The 19011-nt window shown below is 42.0% G+C and overlaps 3 protein-coding genes and 1 pseudogene across 4 annotated transcripts in view; all 4 read right to left on the bottom strand.

The window, feature by feature from the left end:
- LOC309564402 (uncharacterized protein) overlaps nucleotides 1–19011 on the bottom strand; it is an 880901-nt gene that overhangs the window by 344331 nt on the left and 517559 nt on the right.
- Nucleotides 1–19011, bottom strand: part of LOC309563414 (uncharacterized protein) — an 82597-nt gene that overhangs the window by 41053 nt on the left and 22533 nt on the right. Inside the window, exon 3 of the mRNA XM_082267808.1 lies at nucleotides 4065–4206. Coding sequence (XP_082123934.1) covers nucleotides 4065–4206 — 142 coding nt within the window. The remainder of the gene's footprint in view (nucleotides 1–4064; nucleotides 4207–19011) is intronic.
- On the bottom strand, nucleotides 799–2598 carry LOC309562761 (uncharacterized protein). The gene has a single exon (XM_082267059.1). The coding sequence runs from the start codon at nucleotides 2485–2487 to the stop codon at nucleotides 1198–1200; it is 1290 nt and encodes a 429-aa protein (XP_082123185.1). The 5' UTR covers nucleotides 2488–2598; the 3' UTR covers nucleotides 799–1197.
- Nucleotides 9301–11668, bottom strand: LOC309562682 (annotated as a pseudogene). The gene has a single exon. The product of its transcript is annotated as an uncharacterized misc_RNA (transcript).

Raw genomic sequence — 19011 nt, 5'->3', positions numbered from 1 at the left:
GACCTTTCATATATATTGTACAGTATCTCCTCCTCATTTTTTGGAAACATGATAATATATGGAGGAATGGAGATTGACCTTTCATATGGTGTACAGTATCTCCACCTCATTTGTTGGAAACATGATGTTATATTGAGGAATGGAGATTGACCTTTCATATGGTGTACAGTATCTCCACCTCATTTGTTGGAAACATGATGTTATATTGAGGAATGGAGATGGACCTTTCATATGGTGTACAGTATCTCCACCTCATTTGTTGGAAACATGATGTTATATTGAAGAACGGAGATGGACCTTTCATATGGTGTACGGTATCTCTACCTCATTTGTTGGGAACATGATAATATATTGAGGAATGGAGATAGACCTTTCATACGATATACAATATCTCTACCTCATTTGTAGGGAACATGACGTTATATTGAGGAATGGAGATGGACCTTACATATGGTGTACAGTATCTCCTCCTCATTTGTTGGGAACATGATGTTATATTGAGGAATGGAGATGGACCTTTCATATGGTGTACAGTATCTCCTCCTCATTTGTTGGGAACATTGGGTAGTGTGGTAAATTTAAAGGTTTTTGAGGGAGAACTGGAGATCTGTATACCTTTTTAGCCTACAGTACCTTCACCACCATTGTTGGGACCATTGGAAGGTGGGGTAGGAGCATCAACAATATTCTTATTGTCAACTGTTATGGTTTCAAAATCTTCTCCTTACTGAATAATGTGTGGAGTCAGGGCAGCACAAACAGTGTGTTTTTTGGGGGGAAAAAAATGTTTACCTTCTGTATACAGAAAGGAATCTTTGCTGGAAGAGCTGTAGAAATATAGAATACTATTTCACAGAAAATGGTTTACTGACTTTGTATCTTTCTTTGCTACATCAGTGAATTTTCTGGTGTCCAACCAGGCTTTCTTTCCAAGAACGTTTTCAACACTTTGAACATGAAACAGGATAGTCAACCTCGTGACGTATTACGCTATTCTGAGTAAAACATTTACCAAAGTCAAAACAGAAAACTGGGTGCTCATCCATGTGAATTTCCCTGTGTGTTAGAAGGTCTACTTTCTGCATTAAACATTTCCCGCACTTGAAAGGGTGCCCACCTCTGTGACTTTTCTGGTGTATAAGAAGTTCTGTTTTCTCATTAAAACATTTCTAGCACTCTGATCATGAAAGGGGACGCTCATTGTGTATGAATTTTCTGGTGTCTATGAAGGCCTCCTTTCTCTGTATAACATTTCCCGCACTCTGAACAGGAAAAAGGACGCTCACCTGTGTGAATTCTCTGGTGTATAAGGAGGATTCTTTTTTGAGTGAAACATTTTCCGCACTCTGAACAGGAAAAGGGACGCTCATGTGTATGAGTTGTCTGGTGTCTAAGAAGTTTTTCTTTCACAATAAAACATTTCCCACACTCGGAGCAGGAAAAAGGACGCTCATCTGTATGAGTTTTCTGGTGTCTAAGAAGGCCTCCTTTCTCCGTGAAACATTTCCCACACTCAGAACAGGAAAAAGGACGCTCACCTGTGTGATATCTTTGATGTATTAGGAGGATTCTTTTCTGACTGAAACATTTCCCACACTCTGAACAGGAAAAAGGACGCTCATGTGTATGAGTTTTCTGGTGTCTAAGAAGGCCTCCTTTCTCTGTGAAACATTTCCCGCACTCAGAACAGGAAAAAGGACGCTCGCCCTTGTGAATTCTGTGGTGTGTAAGGAGGATATTTTTCTGAGTGAAACATTTTCCACACTCTAAACAAGAAAAAGGACGCTCACCCGTGTGAGTTCTCTGGTGTGCAGTAAGTTTTTCTTTCATAGTGAAACCTTTCCCACACTCTAAACAGAGAAAAGGACGCTCACCAGTGTGAATTCTCTGGTGTATAATAAGTTTTTCTTTTTTAGTGAAACCTTTCCCACACTCTAAACAGAGAAAAGGACGCTCACCAGTGTGAATTCTCTGGTGTGCATCAAGTTTTGCTTGCCTGTTGAAACATTTTCCACACTCTAAACAGGAAAAGGAACGCTCACCTATGTCATTTGTCTGGTGTGTAGGGTATTCTGCTTTCTTAGTGGAACAATCCCCACACTCCAAAGAGGAAGAAGGATGTTCACCTGCGTGAGTTCCCTGATGTCTAAGAAGTGCTCTGTTGTCAGTGAAAGGTTTCCCACACTCTAAACAGGTCAATGGGTTGTCTCCTATATGAATTCCTCCATCATATGAAGAAGACTTACTGGGATGAGATGGATCTGCTGATCTATCCACACTGTAAGATTTAAGATGTATATCTGAAGTCATATTATGTGAATGAATAGAGGATTCCTCGGGATTAGAGGGATCCATTGATTTTGCCAAACAATAAGGTCTGTGATGTATTTTTTGACCAAAAGAACTTGTTCTTGGAGAATGTTGTGCTCTCCCGTTATCTTCTCCATAATCTGGTAATATAATAGGATCTTCCTCTGAGGTATTCATATTCCGTACACTGTGTCCATCTGTTGGAAAGGAATGTTTAAAAAAGTGTTAGAAGAATTCTTCTAGTCTTGCATTCAGGAGTCAATTATTTTGATGTAACTTTTACCAACTACAAAGTCCTCAGTCATCGTATTAGGTGCAATCATAACAGAAAAATAAGCCACATAAAAGACACAATACATCTCATTTGTTAAGAAAATGACGTAATTTGCGGAAATATAGATGGACCTTTCATACAGTGTGCAGTATCTCCTCCTCATTTGTTGGGAACATGACGTTATATTGAGGAATGGAGATGGACCTTTCATACAGTGTACACTGAAGGGGCGCGGCGTGTGCCCCACCATTTTGTATGGCATGTGCGCCGCCATTTTGTAACATCACTGAATTCATATTTGTGAATATACTTTGCTAAGTAGATTCAACTTCAGTTAAGATTGCACATATATTGCAGCGAACATGTTTTCCAAAAATACACTTATGCTTCCTGTAGATATTACACCCCTTGTTCCCTTTTTTGCTTGTTAGTTTGAAAGCAGTATTGCTAAACTTTTAACTGACAGACTTTGCAATATCCAGTAACCATCATATAATGTTTAACCAATTATGTTCGCACACATAACTTTCCCTAGACACATCCCTCTTTAATGTGTTTCCTGTATATTTTGTATAAGATCTTTTGTCATGTATTAAACAGACGAGAAGTCCTTCGATCCACACACAGACTACTTGATTTAATTCCAGTGGCAAAGGGATTCTCCCGGAGACTCCGCTCTTACACAGAACCGATTAGACTTTGATTATAGTCAGGGACTATTAATAGTATTAAAAGGTGGGATTGACCCAATCACCTACATACACTGTATCTCCTCCTCATTTGTTGGGAACATGATGTTATATTGAGGAACGAAGAGGGACCTTTCATATGGTGTACTGTATATCCACCTCATACGATGGGAACATGGCGTTATATTGAGGAATGGAGATGGACCTTTCATGTGGTGTACAGTATCTCCTCCTCATTTGTTGGGAACATGACATTATATTGAGGAATGGAGATGGACCTTTTATATGGTGTACAGTATCTCCACCTCATTTGCTAGGTACATTGAGTAGTGTGGCAAATACAAAGATTACATTCTACAGGAGTGACATGGAGATTTCTATACAATATGGCCTACAATAACTGTACCACATTTGTAGGGAATGTTGAGTTGCAGGTTAGATACATTGATGATGTTCTTTTTGTTAACAGTTAAGGGTTATTAATCATTTCCTTACAGAAGGATGTGACTTTCTCTGTATAAAGAAAGGATTCTTTGCAGAAGAGCTATAAAAATGTAGAATAATGTGACACAGGTAACGGTTTTTATTGATTTAGTAGTTTCTCATATGAAATATAAATGGCTTCCAATTTTTGTAGATTACATGGTAGAAGGTTGAATATGGGAGCTACTGTATCTTATTGCCAATTGGGATCAGGGATAAATCCTTTACTTGTTGGAGAAAATGTTGCTTTATATGGGTATCTGTCATCACTTGGACCAACTGTGGGTTTATTAATGTTTATTACTTACTTGTATCCATGTGTAGAGAAGATTCCTCCTGTTTATTTTTCATATGCATCTCCCCCTCCTCCATAGACTGCTGATCTCCACTCACCAACGTCTCTTCTTCTTCCTCTTTAACCTCAACTTTCATGTCCTTCAGTTTTTCACCCTAAACTCCAACGATGACAGCACACATTTGTAAAACGGAACAAGAGATTACATTGAAGAATGATGTCTCATAGTTTAGAATTAGAGTTCTAGCTACTCAGTCATACATACCTGTAGATGGAGAGGGGTGGTGTGATCTTTCTGTGTGGAATCCCGGGAATACAGAGGACGGGGACATCTCTCTGGTGGGTTCCCATTACTGGATCCATCTGTAGGAAACACACACACTGACTGAATACATTGTTTCTATGTGTTTATCAGATGATGGGGATCTAGGTGGATCCTCCGTACTGCTCCCTCCTTTACAATAAAGTCTCCTCTTACCCGGTGATGTGAGGGGCGGCTGATTCTCCATCATGACACCCTTTAGGTGTCATATTACCCAATGTCAAGATCTACAGTACATATCTTCAGTCATTAATCTATATACTTGTACAGTTTCTGCATTTAGTGTTCATTACTCACCTGTGCTGATATCCAGAGAAGGTTCTTCCTGTTTAGTTGTCACCAACATCCAAGCTTCCTCCATAGACTCCTTATAACCCATCTCCTCTTCTTCCTCTTTAACCTCAACTTTCACATACATCTGTTCATAATGCTAAACAAAGAAAATAAAAATAGAAAAAAAATGTGCAGACCAATAGGCTAAGAGAGTATATTCCCATACAGTCTAAAGTCCATTTGTGTTCTGCCCTACTACCTGATGATGGTGAGGGATGGTGTAATCTTCCTGTGTGGAATCCCCGGAATACAGAGGACGGGGACATCTCTCTGGTGGGTTCCCATTACTGGATCCATCTGTAGGAAACACACTGACTGAATACATTGTTTCTATGTGTTTATCAGATGATGGGGGATCTAGGTGGACCCTCCGTACTGCTCTCTCCTTTACAATAAAGTCTCCTCTTACCCGGTGATGTGAGGGGTGGCTGATTCTCCATCATGACGTCCTTGTAGAGATCCTTGTGTCCTTCTAAATACTCCCACTCCTCCATGGAGAAATAGACAGTGACATCCTGACACCTTATAGGAACCTGACACACACAATGATACAGTCACCATCCAGACACATCCCTTGTCTGTTACTGGATAATGTCCCAGAATTCCCGGCACCGCTCACCTCTCCTGTCAGCAGCTCAATGATCTTGTTGGTGGCTTCCAGAATCTTCTTGGCACTGGTTACCTCTGTTGTCAGGCAGTGAGGTGGAGGCACTGTATGGATGGACAGTTGGATAAATGGTTCTATATTTAGGATGTATCTGGTCTATAAACCAGAGGCTCTGGATGGACAGTTGGATAAATGGTTCTATATTTAGGATGTATCTGGTCTATAAACCAGAGGCTCTGGATGGACGGTTGGATAAATGGTTCTATATTTAGGATGTATCTGGCCAATAAACCAGAGGCTCTGGATGGACAGTTGGATAAATGGTTCTATATTTAGGATGTATCTGGCCAATAAACCAGAGGCTCTGGATGGACAGTTGGATAAATGGTTCTATATTTAGGATGTATCCGGTCTATAAACCAGAGGCTCTGGATGAACAGTTGGATAAATGGTTCTATATTTAGGATGTATTCGGTCTATAAACCAGAGGCTCTGGATGGACAGTTGGATAAATGGTTCTATATTTAGGATGTATTTGGCCTAAAAACTTGTTACTGGGTTTAAATATAACATAATATCTTATTACCTCCTCTGCTGCCAGTTCCAGCAATGTCTTCGCTCTACATCCTCCCAACTCAACTATCACCCGGAACTTCCTGTTTCTGTGTGACATCACTTCCTCTGTCCGCCTTAAATTACTTCCTGTGTGCGCGTTCCACTCACATAAGTCAGATCTCCTCTTTGTGGAAAATATTGATCCTGCAGTCTATATTATGTAGTGCAGAATTCTACTTTGTTGCATACAATGTTTAATACAGATTGTACCTCATATAAATGCAGACAAAAAGAAAGAAAAACAATCATTTTCTCTGTGAAATACAATCAAATATACAGTATATTCACATATTTTTATGTTGCTTTTAATATCATAACCACGATACACATTACTCATTCTTTTGTTGTCACGCACAAATTATACCTCACCTACCTATGAAATCACCTACCTTTAAAATAAATGAATAAAAAACAACAATACTATATTAGTACTTTAAAGTGTCATTAAACCCATTTAGTTGAAAACTGTCAGTACATGCTCATAACACTTAGTCACCATGAGATTGGTTTTCTGTATTCTGCAAAAACCTGGTTGATCCTGCTGTTCACGGACCCTCCCTTGTTGTCTGTGTCCCCGCTGCAGTTGAAGATTCTGTAGAGCAGTTGTCATCTACTGAGCATACTCTAGTTTCCGTTCCCTTCCAGGCTATTCCCTCTCGTTTTATCTATGCAGCCCATGTGACTATAAAGTCACACATGTGGGTGTATACACTCCATGTGCTTTAAGGTCCATATTAAAATGAAATAATGTCTGCAAACCACTACTAATTCCACCACCCCGCTATCCCCAAAGGATGCCTTGTTCATCACTTGGTTCTATCTGCCCCCTCACCCATGGAGAATCTCGGGCTCATAGAGTAGATAGCATTTTGTGAATTCTCTGGTGAGTAAGAAGGTCATCTTTCTAAATGAAACATTTTCCACACTTTAAACACGAGAAAGGTTGCTCACCTGTGTGACTTTTAGCTGTCCCAAATAAAAAGTGTTTCGCACTCTGAACAGGAATAAGGATGCTCAACCATGTCAATTCTGTGGTGTATAAGAAGGCCCCTTGCTAAACACAACCTTTCCCATACTAATGGGGGTGCTCACCTGTGGGACTTCTTTGGTGTCTGAGATAGTCATTTTTCTTCCACTCAAAACATGAGAAAGGATCTAGGTGTCTGTTCAGGCTCTATTATAGAAGAAAAATCCATTCTCCCCCAACCCTTTTCTTTCCCCTTCTTTTGCTAATACCCTCTTTTTTTGTTCTCTCTCCATAGGGATTTCTAACGGACAACTTAGGTTTGCTTTTGTTAGGACCCAGATCTGAACCAGCAACCACTGCTACAACTGGCAGTGTCTCTTCTTGTTGAGCCACCAGAGTTTCTGGACAACTCCTTTGCTCCTCCCATGAACTTCCTATTTAAGCAATGCCTTTGCACTTCCTGTTTGCAAAATTTTTTGTGCTCTCTCCAGCCAATATCTCACTTTTGTGGCATCTATATCTTTGCTACCACTCGTTACTTTCTCAACTACACTTCTGCTTGATCACAAGCTGTAATCCCTCGTTACTGACCTTTGACTTGTCCCTCGACTGCACTTCTGCCTAATCCCAACCTGTAATCATTGGTTACCAACCATTGGCTTGTTCCTTGCCTACACCTCCGCTTGATCCCAACCTGAAACCACTTGTTACCGACCATTGGCTTTTTCCTCGACCACTCTTCTGCTTGTTACTGACCTTAGGGATGTTCCTCGACTACGTTCTGCTTGATCCCAACCTGCAACCACTTGTTAGCGACCTTTGGCTTGTTACTCGACTATACTTCTGCTTAATCCAAACCTGCAACCACTTGTTACCGACCTTTGGCTTGTTCCTTGATTACGCTTCTGCTTGATCCTAACCTGCAACCACTTGTTACCGACCTTAGGGTTGTTCCTCGACTACGCTTCTGCTTGATCCCAACCTGGAACCACTTGTTACAAACCTTTGGCTTGTTCCTCGACTACGCTTCTGTTTGATCCCAACTTGCAGCCACTTGTTACTGACCTTTGGCTTGTTCCTCGACTATACTTCTGCTTATTCCCAACCTGCAACCACTTGTTACTGACCTTTGGCTTGTTCCTCGACTACGATTCTGCTTGATCCCAACCTGCAACCACTTGTTAGCAACCTTTGGCTTGTTTACTGACTATGCTTCTGCTTGATCGCTTAATCGCTACCTGCTATATCTGCTACTGGACCCTGGCTTGCTCTCCTCCTGGTGGGCGATCCTGAGAGCCGCAACCTAATACTTAAATGCAGCAATACTCGTTTCCCCCATAAGGAGCTCTAGTCAATACCAGTTAGTGTTTAGAGCCTGAACCTTGGGTGAGCCTGCGTATTCCGCCAGGGTAACCATGACATGAAGAAGATTTAATAGGATTAGATGGATCTGCTGATCTAATTACACTGTGGAATAACAGAGGTATATTTAGGTTAACAGTATGTCATTAATTAGAAGTTTCCTCAAGATTAGAGGGAACAATTGATCTCTCCAAATCGTAAGGTTTGTGACATACATTTTGACCAATAGAATTTATTCTTGGAGACCATTTGTTGCAAAGCAATTTATTAATAAATGTTAAAATATGCTTCATGTTTAGCTTTCAGGAGTCATATATGTTGGTACAGCACTCAACAGTTTCACAGAATTCTGGCATGGAATGGGGAGCAATTATAACAAAAAGTATAAATACAAATCAGATAAAGGATACAGTTCAATCAAACCAAACTAGATAAAAGTCAGTATATCTATGATAAAGCAAACAAATCTTCCTCTATCTCATTTGTTGGGAACATGACGTTATATTGAGGAATGGAGATGGACCTTTCATGTGGTGTACAGTATCTTCTCTTTTGTTGGGAACATGACGTTATATTGAGGAATGGAGATGGACCTTTCATGTGGTGTACAGTATCTCATTTTTTGGGGACATGATGTTATATTGAAGAATGGAGATGGACCTTTCATATATATTGTACAGTATCTCCTCCTCATTTTTTGGAAACATGATAATATATTGAGTAACGGAGATGGACCTTTCTTGTGGTGTACAGTATCTCTACCTCATTTGTTGGAAACATGACGTTATATTGAAGAATGGAGATGGACCTTTCATATGGTGTACAGTATCTCCTCCTCATTTGTTGGGAACATGACGTTATATTGAGGAATGAAGATGGACCTTTCATATGGTGTACAGTATCTCCTCCTCATTTGTTGGGAACATGACGTTATATTGAGGAATGGAGATGGACCTTTCATATGGTGTACAGTATCTCCTCCTCATTTGTTGGGAACATTGGGTAGTGTGGTAAATGTAAAGGTTGTTTTTTTTGGGGGGGGGACTGGAGATCTGTATACCTTTTGGTCTACAGTACCTTCACCACCATTGTTGGGACCGTTGGAAGGTGGGGTAGTAGCATCAACAATATTCTCATTGTCAACTGTTATGGTTTCATAATCTTTTCCTTACTGAATAATGTGAAGTTCTCTGTGTGGAGTCAGGGCAGCACAGACAGTGTGTTTTGGGGGAAAAAAATGTTTACCTTCTGTATACAGAAAGGATTCTTTGCTGGAAGAGCTGTAGAAATATAGAACACTATTTCACAGAAAATGGTTTACTGACTTTGTATCTTTCTTTGCTACATCAGTGAATTTTCTGGTGTCCAACCAGGCTCTCTTTCCAAGAATGTTTTCCACACTTTGAACATAAAACAGGATAGTCACCCTCGTGACGTATTACGCTATTCTGAGTGAAACATTTCCGACAGTCAAAATAGAAAACTGGGCGCTCATCCATGCAAATTTCCGTGTGTGTTAGAAGGTCTACTTTCTGCATTAAACATTTCCCGCACTTGAAAGGGTGCTCACCTGTGTGACTTTTCTGGTTTATAAGAAGTTCTGTTTTCTCATTAAAACCTTCCCAGCACTCGAATCAGGAAAAAGGACGCTCATTGTGTATGAATTTTCTGGTGTCTGTGAAGGCCTCCTTTCTCTGTATAACATTTCCCGCACTCTGAACAGGAAAAAGGACGCTCACCTGTGTGAATTCTCTGGTGTATTAGGAGGTTTCTTTTCTGAGTGAAACATTTTCCGCACTCTGAACAGGAAAAAGGACGCTCATGTGTATGAGTTGTCTGGTGTCTAAGAAGGCCTCCTTTCTCTGTGAAACATTTCCCGCACTCAGAACAGGAAAAAGGACGCTCACCCGTGTGAATTCTGTGGTGTTTAAGGAGGATATTTTTCTGAGTGAAACATTTTCCACACTCTAAACAAGAAAAAGGACGCTCACCCGTGTGAGTTCTCTGGTGTGCAGTAAGTTTTTCTTTCTTAGTGAAACCTTTCCCACACTCTAAACAGAGAAAAGGACGCTCACCGGTGTGAATTCTCTGGTGTATAATAAGTTTTTCTTTCTTAGTGAAAACTTTCCCACACTCTAAACAGAGAAAAGGACGCTCACCAGTGTGAATTCTCTGGTGTGCATCAAGTTTTCCTTTCCCGTTGAAACATTTCCCACACTCTGAACAGGAAAAGGAACGCTCACCTATGTCATTTGTCTGGTGTGTAGGACATTCTCCTTTCTTAATGGAACAATCCCCACACTCCAAAGAGGAAGAAGGATGTTCACCTGTGTGAGATCTCTGGTGTCTAAGAAGTTTTTCTTTCACAATAAAACATTTCCCACACTCGGAGCAGGAAAAAGGACGCTCATCTGTATGAGTTTTCTGGTGTCTAAGAAGGCCTCCTTTCTCCGTGAAACATTTCCCGCACTCAGAACAGGAAAAAGGACGCTCCCCAGTGTGAATTCTCTGGTGTATTAGGAGGTTTCTTTTCCGACTGAAACATTTCCCACACTCTGAACAGGAAAAAGGACGCTCATGTGTATGAGTTTTCTGGTGTCTACGAAGGCCTCCTTTCTCTGTGAAACATTTCCCACACTCAGAACAGAAAAAAGGACGCTCGCCCGTGTGAATTCTGTGGTGTGTAAGGAGGATATTTTTCTTAGTGAAACCTTTCCCACACTCTAAACAAGAAAAACGACGCTCGCCCGTGTGAGTTCTCTGGTGTGCAGTAAGTTTTTCTTTCTTAGTGAAACCTTTCCCACACTCTAAACAGAGAAAAGGATGCTCACCAGTGTGAATTCTCTGGTGTGCATCAAGTTTTGCTTGCCTGTTGAAACATTTCCCACACTCTGAACAGGAAAAGGAACGCTCACCTATGTCATTTGTCTGGTGTGTAGGACATTCTCCTTTCTTAATGGAACAATCCCCACACTCCAAAGAGGAAGAAGGATGTTCACGTGTGTGAGTTCCCTGGTGTCTAAGAAGTGCTCTGTTGTCAGTGAAAGGTTTCCCACACTCTAAATAGGTCAATGGGTTGTCTCCTATATGAATTCCTCCATCATATGAAGAAGACTTACTGGGATGAGATGGATCTGCTGATCTATCCACACTGTAAGATTTAAGATGTATATCTGAAGTCATATTATGTGAATGAATAGAGGATTCCTCAGGATTAGAGGGATCCATTGATTTTGCCAAACAGTGAGGTCTGTGATGTATTTTTTGACCAAAAGAACTTATTCTTGGAGAATGTTGTGCTCTCCCATTATCTTCTCCATAATCTGGAAATAAAATAGGATCTTCCTCTGAGGTATTCATATTCCGTACACAGTGTCCATCTGTTGGAAAGGAATGTTTAAAAAAGTGTTAGAAGAATTCTTCTAGTCTTGCATTCAGGAGTCAATTATTTTGATGTAGGGCTGCAACTAACGATTAATTTGTCTGTCGACTAATCTATCGATTATTTTTACGATTAGTCGACTAATCTAATGATTATTTTTATTTTATTTATTTTTTTGCTTAATTGAGTGTTTTTTTGATTAGCTAATTAATCCTGTAATTAATACAGACCCCTCAGTAAGCCCCCCTCTCAGTACAGACCCCTCAGTAAGCCCCCCTCCCAGTACAGACCCCTCAGTAAGCCCCCCTCCCAGTACAGACCCCTCAGTAAGCCCCCCTCCCAGTAGACCCCTCAGTAAGCCCCCTTCCAGCACAGACCCCTCAGTAAGCCCCCCTCCCAACACAGACCCCTCAGTAAGCCCCCCTCCCAGTACAGACCCCTCAGTAAGCCCCCCTCTCAGTACAGACCCCTCAGTAAGCCCCCCTCCCAGTACAGACCCCTCAGTAACCCCTCTCCCAGTACAGACCCCTCAGTAAGCCCCCTCCCAGTACAGACCCCACAGTAAGCCCTCCCACCCAGTACAGACCACTTAGTAAGCCCCCCTCCCAGTGCAGACCCCTCAGTAAGCCCCCTCCCAGTACAGACCCCTTAGTAAGCCCTCCCACCTAGTACAGACCACTTAGTAAGCCCCCCTCCCAGTGCAGACCCCTCAGTAAGCCCTCCCACCCAGTACAGACCACTTAGTAAGCCCCCCCTCCCAGTGCAGACCCCTCAGTAAGCCCCCTCCCAGTACAGACCCCACAGTAAGCCCTCCCACCTAGTACAGACCACTTAGTAAGCCCCCCTCCCAGTGCAGACCCCTCAGTAAGCCCTCCCACCTAGTACAGACCACTTAGTAAGCCCCCCCCTCCCAGTGCAGACCCCTCAGGCTCACCTGCGATCACATGCTGCTGCTGGAGTGGCACGTGACATCTCGTCTGTGTGGGACAGTGGGAGGGATGAGCCTGCAGCGGCCCCAATCAATGCAGCGGCCCGGCCGGCAATGCTTAAAGCGGTGCTGCAGTCCAGCCGTATCTTGGTATTCCGGTAGGCGAGTCCGGCCAGGGGGCGTGTGACGTCACGTGTTGACGCCTTTCACGCACGTCGACGATTTTTCGTAGTCGACTACGTTGACGCGTCGTTGCAGCCCTATTTTAATGTAACTTTTACCAACTACAAAGACCTCCGTCATCGTATTGGGTGCAATCATAACAGAAAGATTGCAGAAGATGGCCGAAAAGTTAGAGGGGCTTTTAAACTAGGTGATGGGGGGGAGGGTAGGGGGGAGATGTAGAATTAGCCAGTGGAAAGCAAGATCCAGAGGGTAGAAATGGGGACATTAGCGGTAGAGTGTTTGGAGCTCCTAAACCCAGGAGGGGTAGGGGGAGAAATCACAAGAGCAGCCTAAAAACATCAAATGAGGATATTTGTAACCGATCAAGATTACGAGGCTTGTATACCAATGCCAGAAGCCCGGCCAACAAGATGGGAGAGCTGGAGCTGCTGATGTTTGAGGAGGACTTAGATTTTGTGGGGATAACAGAGACTTGGTTTGACAGCTCTCATGACTGGATGGCGACCATTCAGGGGTATTCCCTTTATCGCAGAGATCTAGAAGGTAAAAAAGGGGGAGGGGGTATGTCTGTATATTAAGAACAGTGTACAGGTAAATATGAGGTATGATATTAATAGTGGAGCTATGGACGAGGCAGAATCCCTATGGGTAGAACTTTAAAGGGAAGGCACGGTGGGGAAGGTAATATTGGGCTAATGCTATAGGCCCCCCAACCAGAGGGAGGAGGGGGAGGCGGACCTCCTTTTACAGATGGGATTGGCAGCAAGGATGGGAAATGTCATTATAATGGGGGACTTTAATTATCCAGATATAGACTGGGCAGAAGGAACCGCGCATTCAGCCAAGGCTCGGCAGTTCCTAAATGTTTTGCAGGACAATTTCATGGGTCAGATGGTGAATGCACCGACAAGAAACAATGCGGTACTTGACCTACTGATTACTAACAATACAGACCTGATCACGGATATAGAAATACGGGGCAACTTAGGAAACAGTGACCATAGGTCAATAAGTTTCAGTATTAATTATAGTAATAGTAAACACAAGGGCAATATAAGGATACTGAATTTCAAAAGAGCCGATTTCCCAAAACTGCGCTCTCTGCTAGAAAATATCAAATGGGATAGAACCCTGGGAACAAAGTACACGGAGGAAAAATGGGAGTGCTTCAAAAGCATACTAAACAAAGGGATTGGCCAGTGCATTCCAAAGGGAAATACATTAAAAAGAGCAAAACTAAACCCTGGGTGGCTAAACTCCAACATAAAAATGCATATTAGTGCTAAGAAAAAGGCCTTCAAAAAATACAAGACTGAGGGGTCATTGGCAGCATTTAAGCTTTACAAAGAGTGTAATAAGAAATGTAAAGACGAAATCAGGGCGACTAAAATAGAACATGAGAGACATATAGCGGAAGAGAGTAAAAAGAACCCCAAGAAATTCTTTAAGTATATAAACAGTAAGAAAGCGAGGCCAGAACACATTGGCCCCATAAAAGACGATAAGGGAGTTTTGGCCACAGAGGACAGAGAAAAGGCGGAAGTGTTAAATAATTTCTTCTCTTCAGTCTTCACAAAAGAATTGGGGGGCTACACTAACCCAGCTTGTAATGCCAAACTAAACAACACACCTCAGGAAATACCGCCATGGCTAACAGAAGATAGACTTAGAACTAAACTAGAGAAACTTAACATAAATAAATCACCGGGACCGGATGGCTTGCACCCGAGGGTTCTTAAAGAGCTCAGCCAGGTGATTGCCAGACCATTATTCTTGATCTTTAAGGATAGTTTACAGATGGGTATGGTGCCAGCTGGAAAAAAGCCAACGTGGTACCAATATTTAAAAAGTGGCCGAGATATATCCCGGGTAACTATAGGCCGGTCAGCCTAACATCAGTAGTCTGCAAGATTTTGGAGGGGATGTTAAGGGACCACATACAAAACTTTAGTAATAAAAACGGTATTATTAGTAGTAATCAGCATGGATTCATGAAAAATCGTTCTTGCCAAACCAATCTATTAACCTTCTACGATGAAGTGAGCTGCCACCTAGATAAAGGTAAGCCTGTGGATGTGGTGTATCTGGACTTTGCAAAGGCCTTTGACACCGTTCCCCACAAACGCTTACTGTACAAACTAAGGAAGGTAGGTATGGACCATAAGGTGAGTACCTGGATAGAGAACTGGCTCCAAGGGAGGTTGCAAAGGGTGGTGATTAATGGGGAGTACTCAGATTGGGTGGGTGTGGAAAGTGGGGTCACCCAGGGTTCTGTCCTGGGACCAATCCTGTTTAATTTATTCATAAATGATCTAGAGGAGGGGATATCTAGTACAATCTCAGTATTTGCAGATGATACTAAACTAAGCATGCCATTATCTTCTAAGCAGGATGTGGAAACCTTACAAGCGGACCTGAAAAAAATTATGGGGTGGGCAACTACATGGCAGATGAGGTTCAATGTTGAAAAATGTAAAGTAATGCACTTGGGTGCCAGAAACCAGAAAGCAAGCTACTCACTAGGGGGGGAACCTCTGGGTGAGTCTAGGATGGAAAAGGACTTAGGGGTACTGGTAGACAACAAGCTTGGCAGTGGCATGCAATGCCAAGCCGCCGCAAGCAAAGCCAACAGAATACTGGGATGTATAAAAAAGGGGATTCACTCCAGAAATAAAGAGATTATTCTCCCACTCTACAAGACTCTGGTCCGGCCACATCTGGAGTATGCTGTCCAGTTCTGGGCACCGGTCCTCAGGAAGGACGTGCTGGAACTGGAGAGAGTCCAGAGAAGAGCAACAAAAATAATTAGGGGAATGGAGGACATCAGCTATGAGGAAAGACTACAAGCACTGAACTTATTCTCCCTGAAGAAGAAACGATTGAGGGGGGATATGATATCAATTTACTAATACTGTACTGGCAACCCTAGCATATGGAAAAACCTATTCAGAGAAAGTAAATACAATAAATAAAGTAGTCACTCACTAAAACTAGAGGAAAGGCGGTTTAACCTTAAAATACGTAAGGGGTTCTTCACTGTGAGAGCGGTAAGGATGTGGAATTCTCTTCCGCAAACAGTCATATCAGCAGGGAGCATCGATAGTTTCAAAAAACTATTAGATGGGCACCTTAAAGACCACAACATACAGGTGGTATACAATGTACAACATACAGGGGTATACAATGTACAACATACAGGGGTATACAACGTACAACATACAGGGGTATACAATGTACGGTTAACAGTAGACACACACACACACACACATCATAGGTTGAACTGGATGGACTGATGTCTTTTTTCAACCTCATTAACTATGTAAAGATATGAATACAAACCACATAGAAAATAATACACCCAAACCACACTGGGTAACAGTTTTTGTGCATTGATGACATTGTTACTGTTAGAATGGAAACAGACCTTTAACAGTTATGGACCTTTCATATGGTGTACAGTATCTCCTTCTCATTTGTTGGGAACATGACGTTATATTGATAAATGGAGATGGACCTTTCATATGGTGTACAGTATCTCCTCCTCATTTGTTGGGTACATCGGGTATTGTGTAATTACATTAGACCGGACTGGAAAATTCTATATCATATGGCCTACAATTCCGGTACCATATGTGTAGGGAATGTTGGGTTGAGGGGTAGATACATCGTTGATGTTCTTACTGTCAACAGTCCAGGCTTCTTAATCTTTTTCTTTTTCCTAATAAAGGATGTGAAATTATTTAACATGGGAAGAACAGACTGTGTATTTTTTGGAGGGAAAAATGTTTTAACCTCTGTATAAAGAAAGTATTCTTTTAAGAAGAGCTTTAAAAATGTTGAATAGTATGCCACTGGTAATGTTTTTTACTGACTTAATATTATATCTCAGAAAATATAAAAAAAAAAAAAAAAAAAGAGTACCAATTTTTGTAGAAAAAAATGTTTCTGCATTTAATGTTTTTTACTTACTTGTGTCCATTTTTAGAGAAGATTCCTCCTGTTTAATTTCCATAATCATCTCCCCCTCCTCCATAGACTGCTGATCTCCACTCACCAACGTCTCTTCTTCTTCCTCTTTAACCTCAACTTTGATGTCTTTCAGTTCTTCACCCTAAACCACAAAGATGATAAAATACATTTAATAAAAAGGAACAAGAGATTACATAGAACAATGTCCTCTCATAGCTTAGAATAGATAGAATACATTAAAAATGAAAACAAATTTGAACAGAAGAATGTCATCCTACAGCTCAGAGTTTAGGTCTCCATGTTTACTCTCGTATACCTCATCTTGCTGAGGGATGGTGTAATCTTCTTTTGGAGGATCCGAGGAGTACAGAGGACCATCCCCTGCCATAGACTGCTGATCTCCACTCACCAACATCTCTTCTTCTTCTTCCTTTTTAATCTCAGCTTTGATGTCTTTCAGTTCTTCACCCTAAACCCCAACGATGATAGAATACATTTTTAAAAAAGAAACAAAAGATTACGCAGAAAGACCTCCTCTCATACCTTAGAATTATTTTTGAGTTCTACTCGCCCAGTCCCACCTACCTGATGATGGTGAGGGATGGTGTGATCTTCCTGTGTGGAATCCCGGGAATACAGAGGACGGGGACATCTCTCTGGTGGGTTCCCATTACTGGATCCATCTGTAGGAAACACACACACTGACTGAATACATTGTTTCTATGTGTTTATCAGATGATGGGGGATCTAGGTGGATCCTCCGTACTGCTCTCTCCTTTACAATAAAGTCTCCTCTTACCCGGTGATGTGAGGGGCGGCTGATCCTCCATCATGACGTCCTTGTAGAGATCCTTGTGTCCTTCTAAATACTCCCACTCCTCCATGGAGAAATAGACAGTGACATCCTGACACCTTATAGGAACCTGACACACACAATGATACAGTCACCATCCAGACACATCCCTTGTCTGTTACTGGATAATGTCCCAGAATTCTCAGCACCGCTCACCTCTCCTGTCAGCAGATCAGTGATCTTGTGTATAATCCTGTGTAAAGAGCAAAAGTAATAACTGTCACTAAAGACTTCCCATAATCCTGTCTTAATAGCATCATGGGCCCCTGGGCAAAGTAGAGCATTGCGGCCCCTACCAGGGAGATGGTGATGCCAAAAAGTGTGTGTGGCTAAATTATACTAAATATTTGGCGTGGTTTTTTAGTCTGATTAGAAATAACAAATAATCGCAACCAGGGAATGAATCCTACATTAAATTCACCCCCTGGACACACTTGTCCTGCCCTCTCTACACACCGAACTCTGTATACACTGACTTCCACACACTGAACTCTGTATACACTGACCCCCTGTATACACTGACTTCCCTGTATACACTGACCCCCTGTATACACTGACCCCCTGTGTACACTGACTTCCCTGTATACACTGACCCCATGTGTACACTGACTTCCCTGTATACACTGACCCCCTGTATACACTGACTTCCCTGTACACACTGACCCCCTGTGTACACTGACTTCCCTGTACACACTGACCCCCTGTGTACACTGACTTCCCTGTATACACTGACCCCCTGTGTACACTGACTTCCCTGTATACACTGACTTCCCTGTATACACTGACCCCCTGTGTACACTGACCCCCTGTGTACACTGACCCCCTGTGTACACTGACTTCCCTGTATACACGGACCCCCTGTGTACAGTGACTTCCCTGTGTACACTGACTTACCTCTATACACTGACCCCATGTGTACACTGACTTACCTCTATACACTGACCCCCTGTGTACACTGACTTGGATCTATATTTAGGACGTATCCGGTCTATAAACCAGAGGCTCTGGATGGACAGTTGGATGAATGGTTATATATTTAGGATGTATCTGGTCTATAAACTCTACCTTTATTTACTTCTTGTATCTCTTGACCCTCCCTCTTAGAGTGTAAGCTCTAACGAGCAGGGCCCTCTGATTCCTACTGTATTAAAGTGTATTGTATTTGTACTGTCTACCCTCACGTTGTTAAGTGCTGCGTAAACTGTCGGCGCTATATGAATCCTATATAATAATAATAATAAACCAGAGGCTCTGGATAAATGGTTCTATATTTAGGATGTATCCGGTCTATAAACCAGAGGCTCTGGATGGACAGTTGGATAAATGGTTCTATATTTAGGATGTATTCGGCCTAAAAACTGGTTACTGGGTGTAAATATAACATAATATCTTATTACCTCCTCTGCTGCCAGTTCCAGCAATGTCTTCGCTCTACT

Source organism: Pelophylax lessonae (assembly GCF_965119305.1).
Source record: "Pelophylax lessonae genome assembly, chromosome: 9".
Classification (NCBI taxonomy): domain Eukaryota; kingdom Metazoa; phylum Chordata; class Amphibia; order Anura; family Ranidae; genus Pelophylax; species Pelophylax lessonae.
This window is presented reverse-complemented; position numbering and strand designations above follow the sequence as displayed.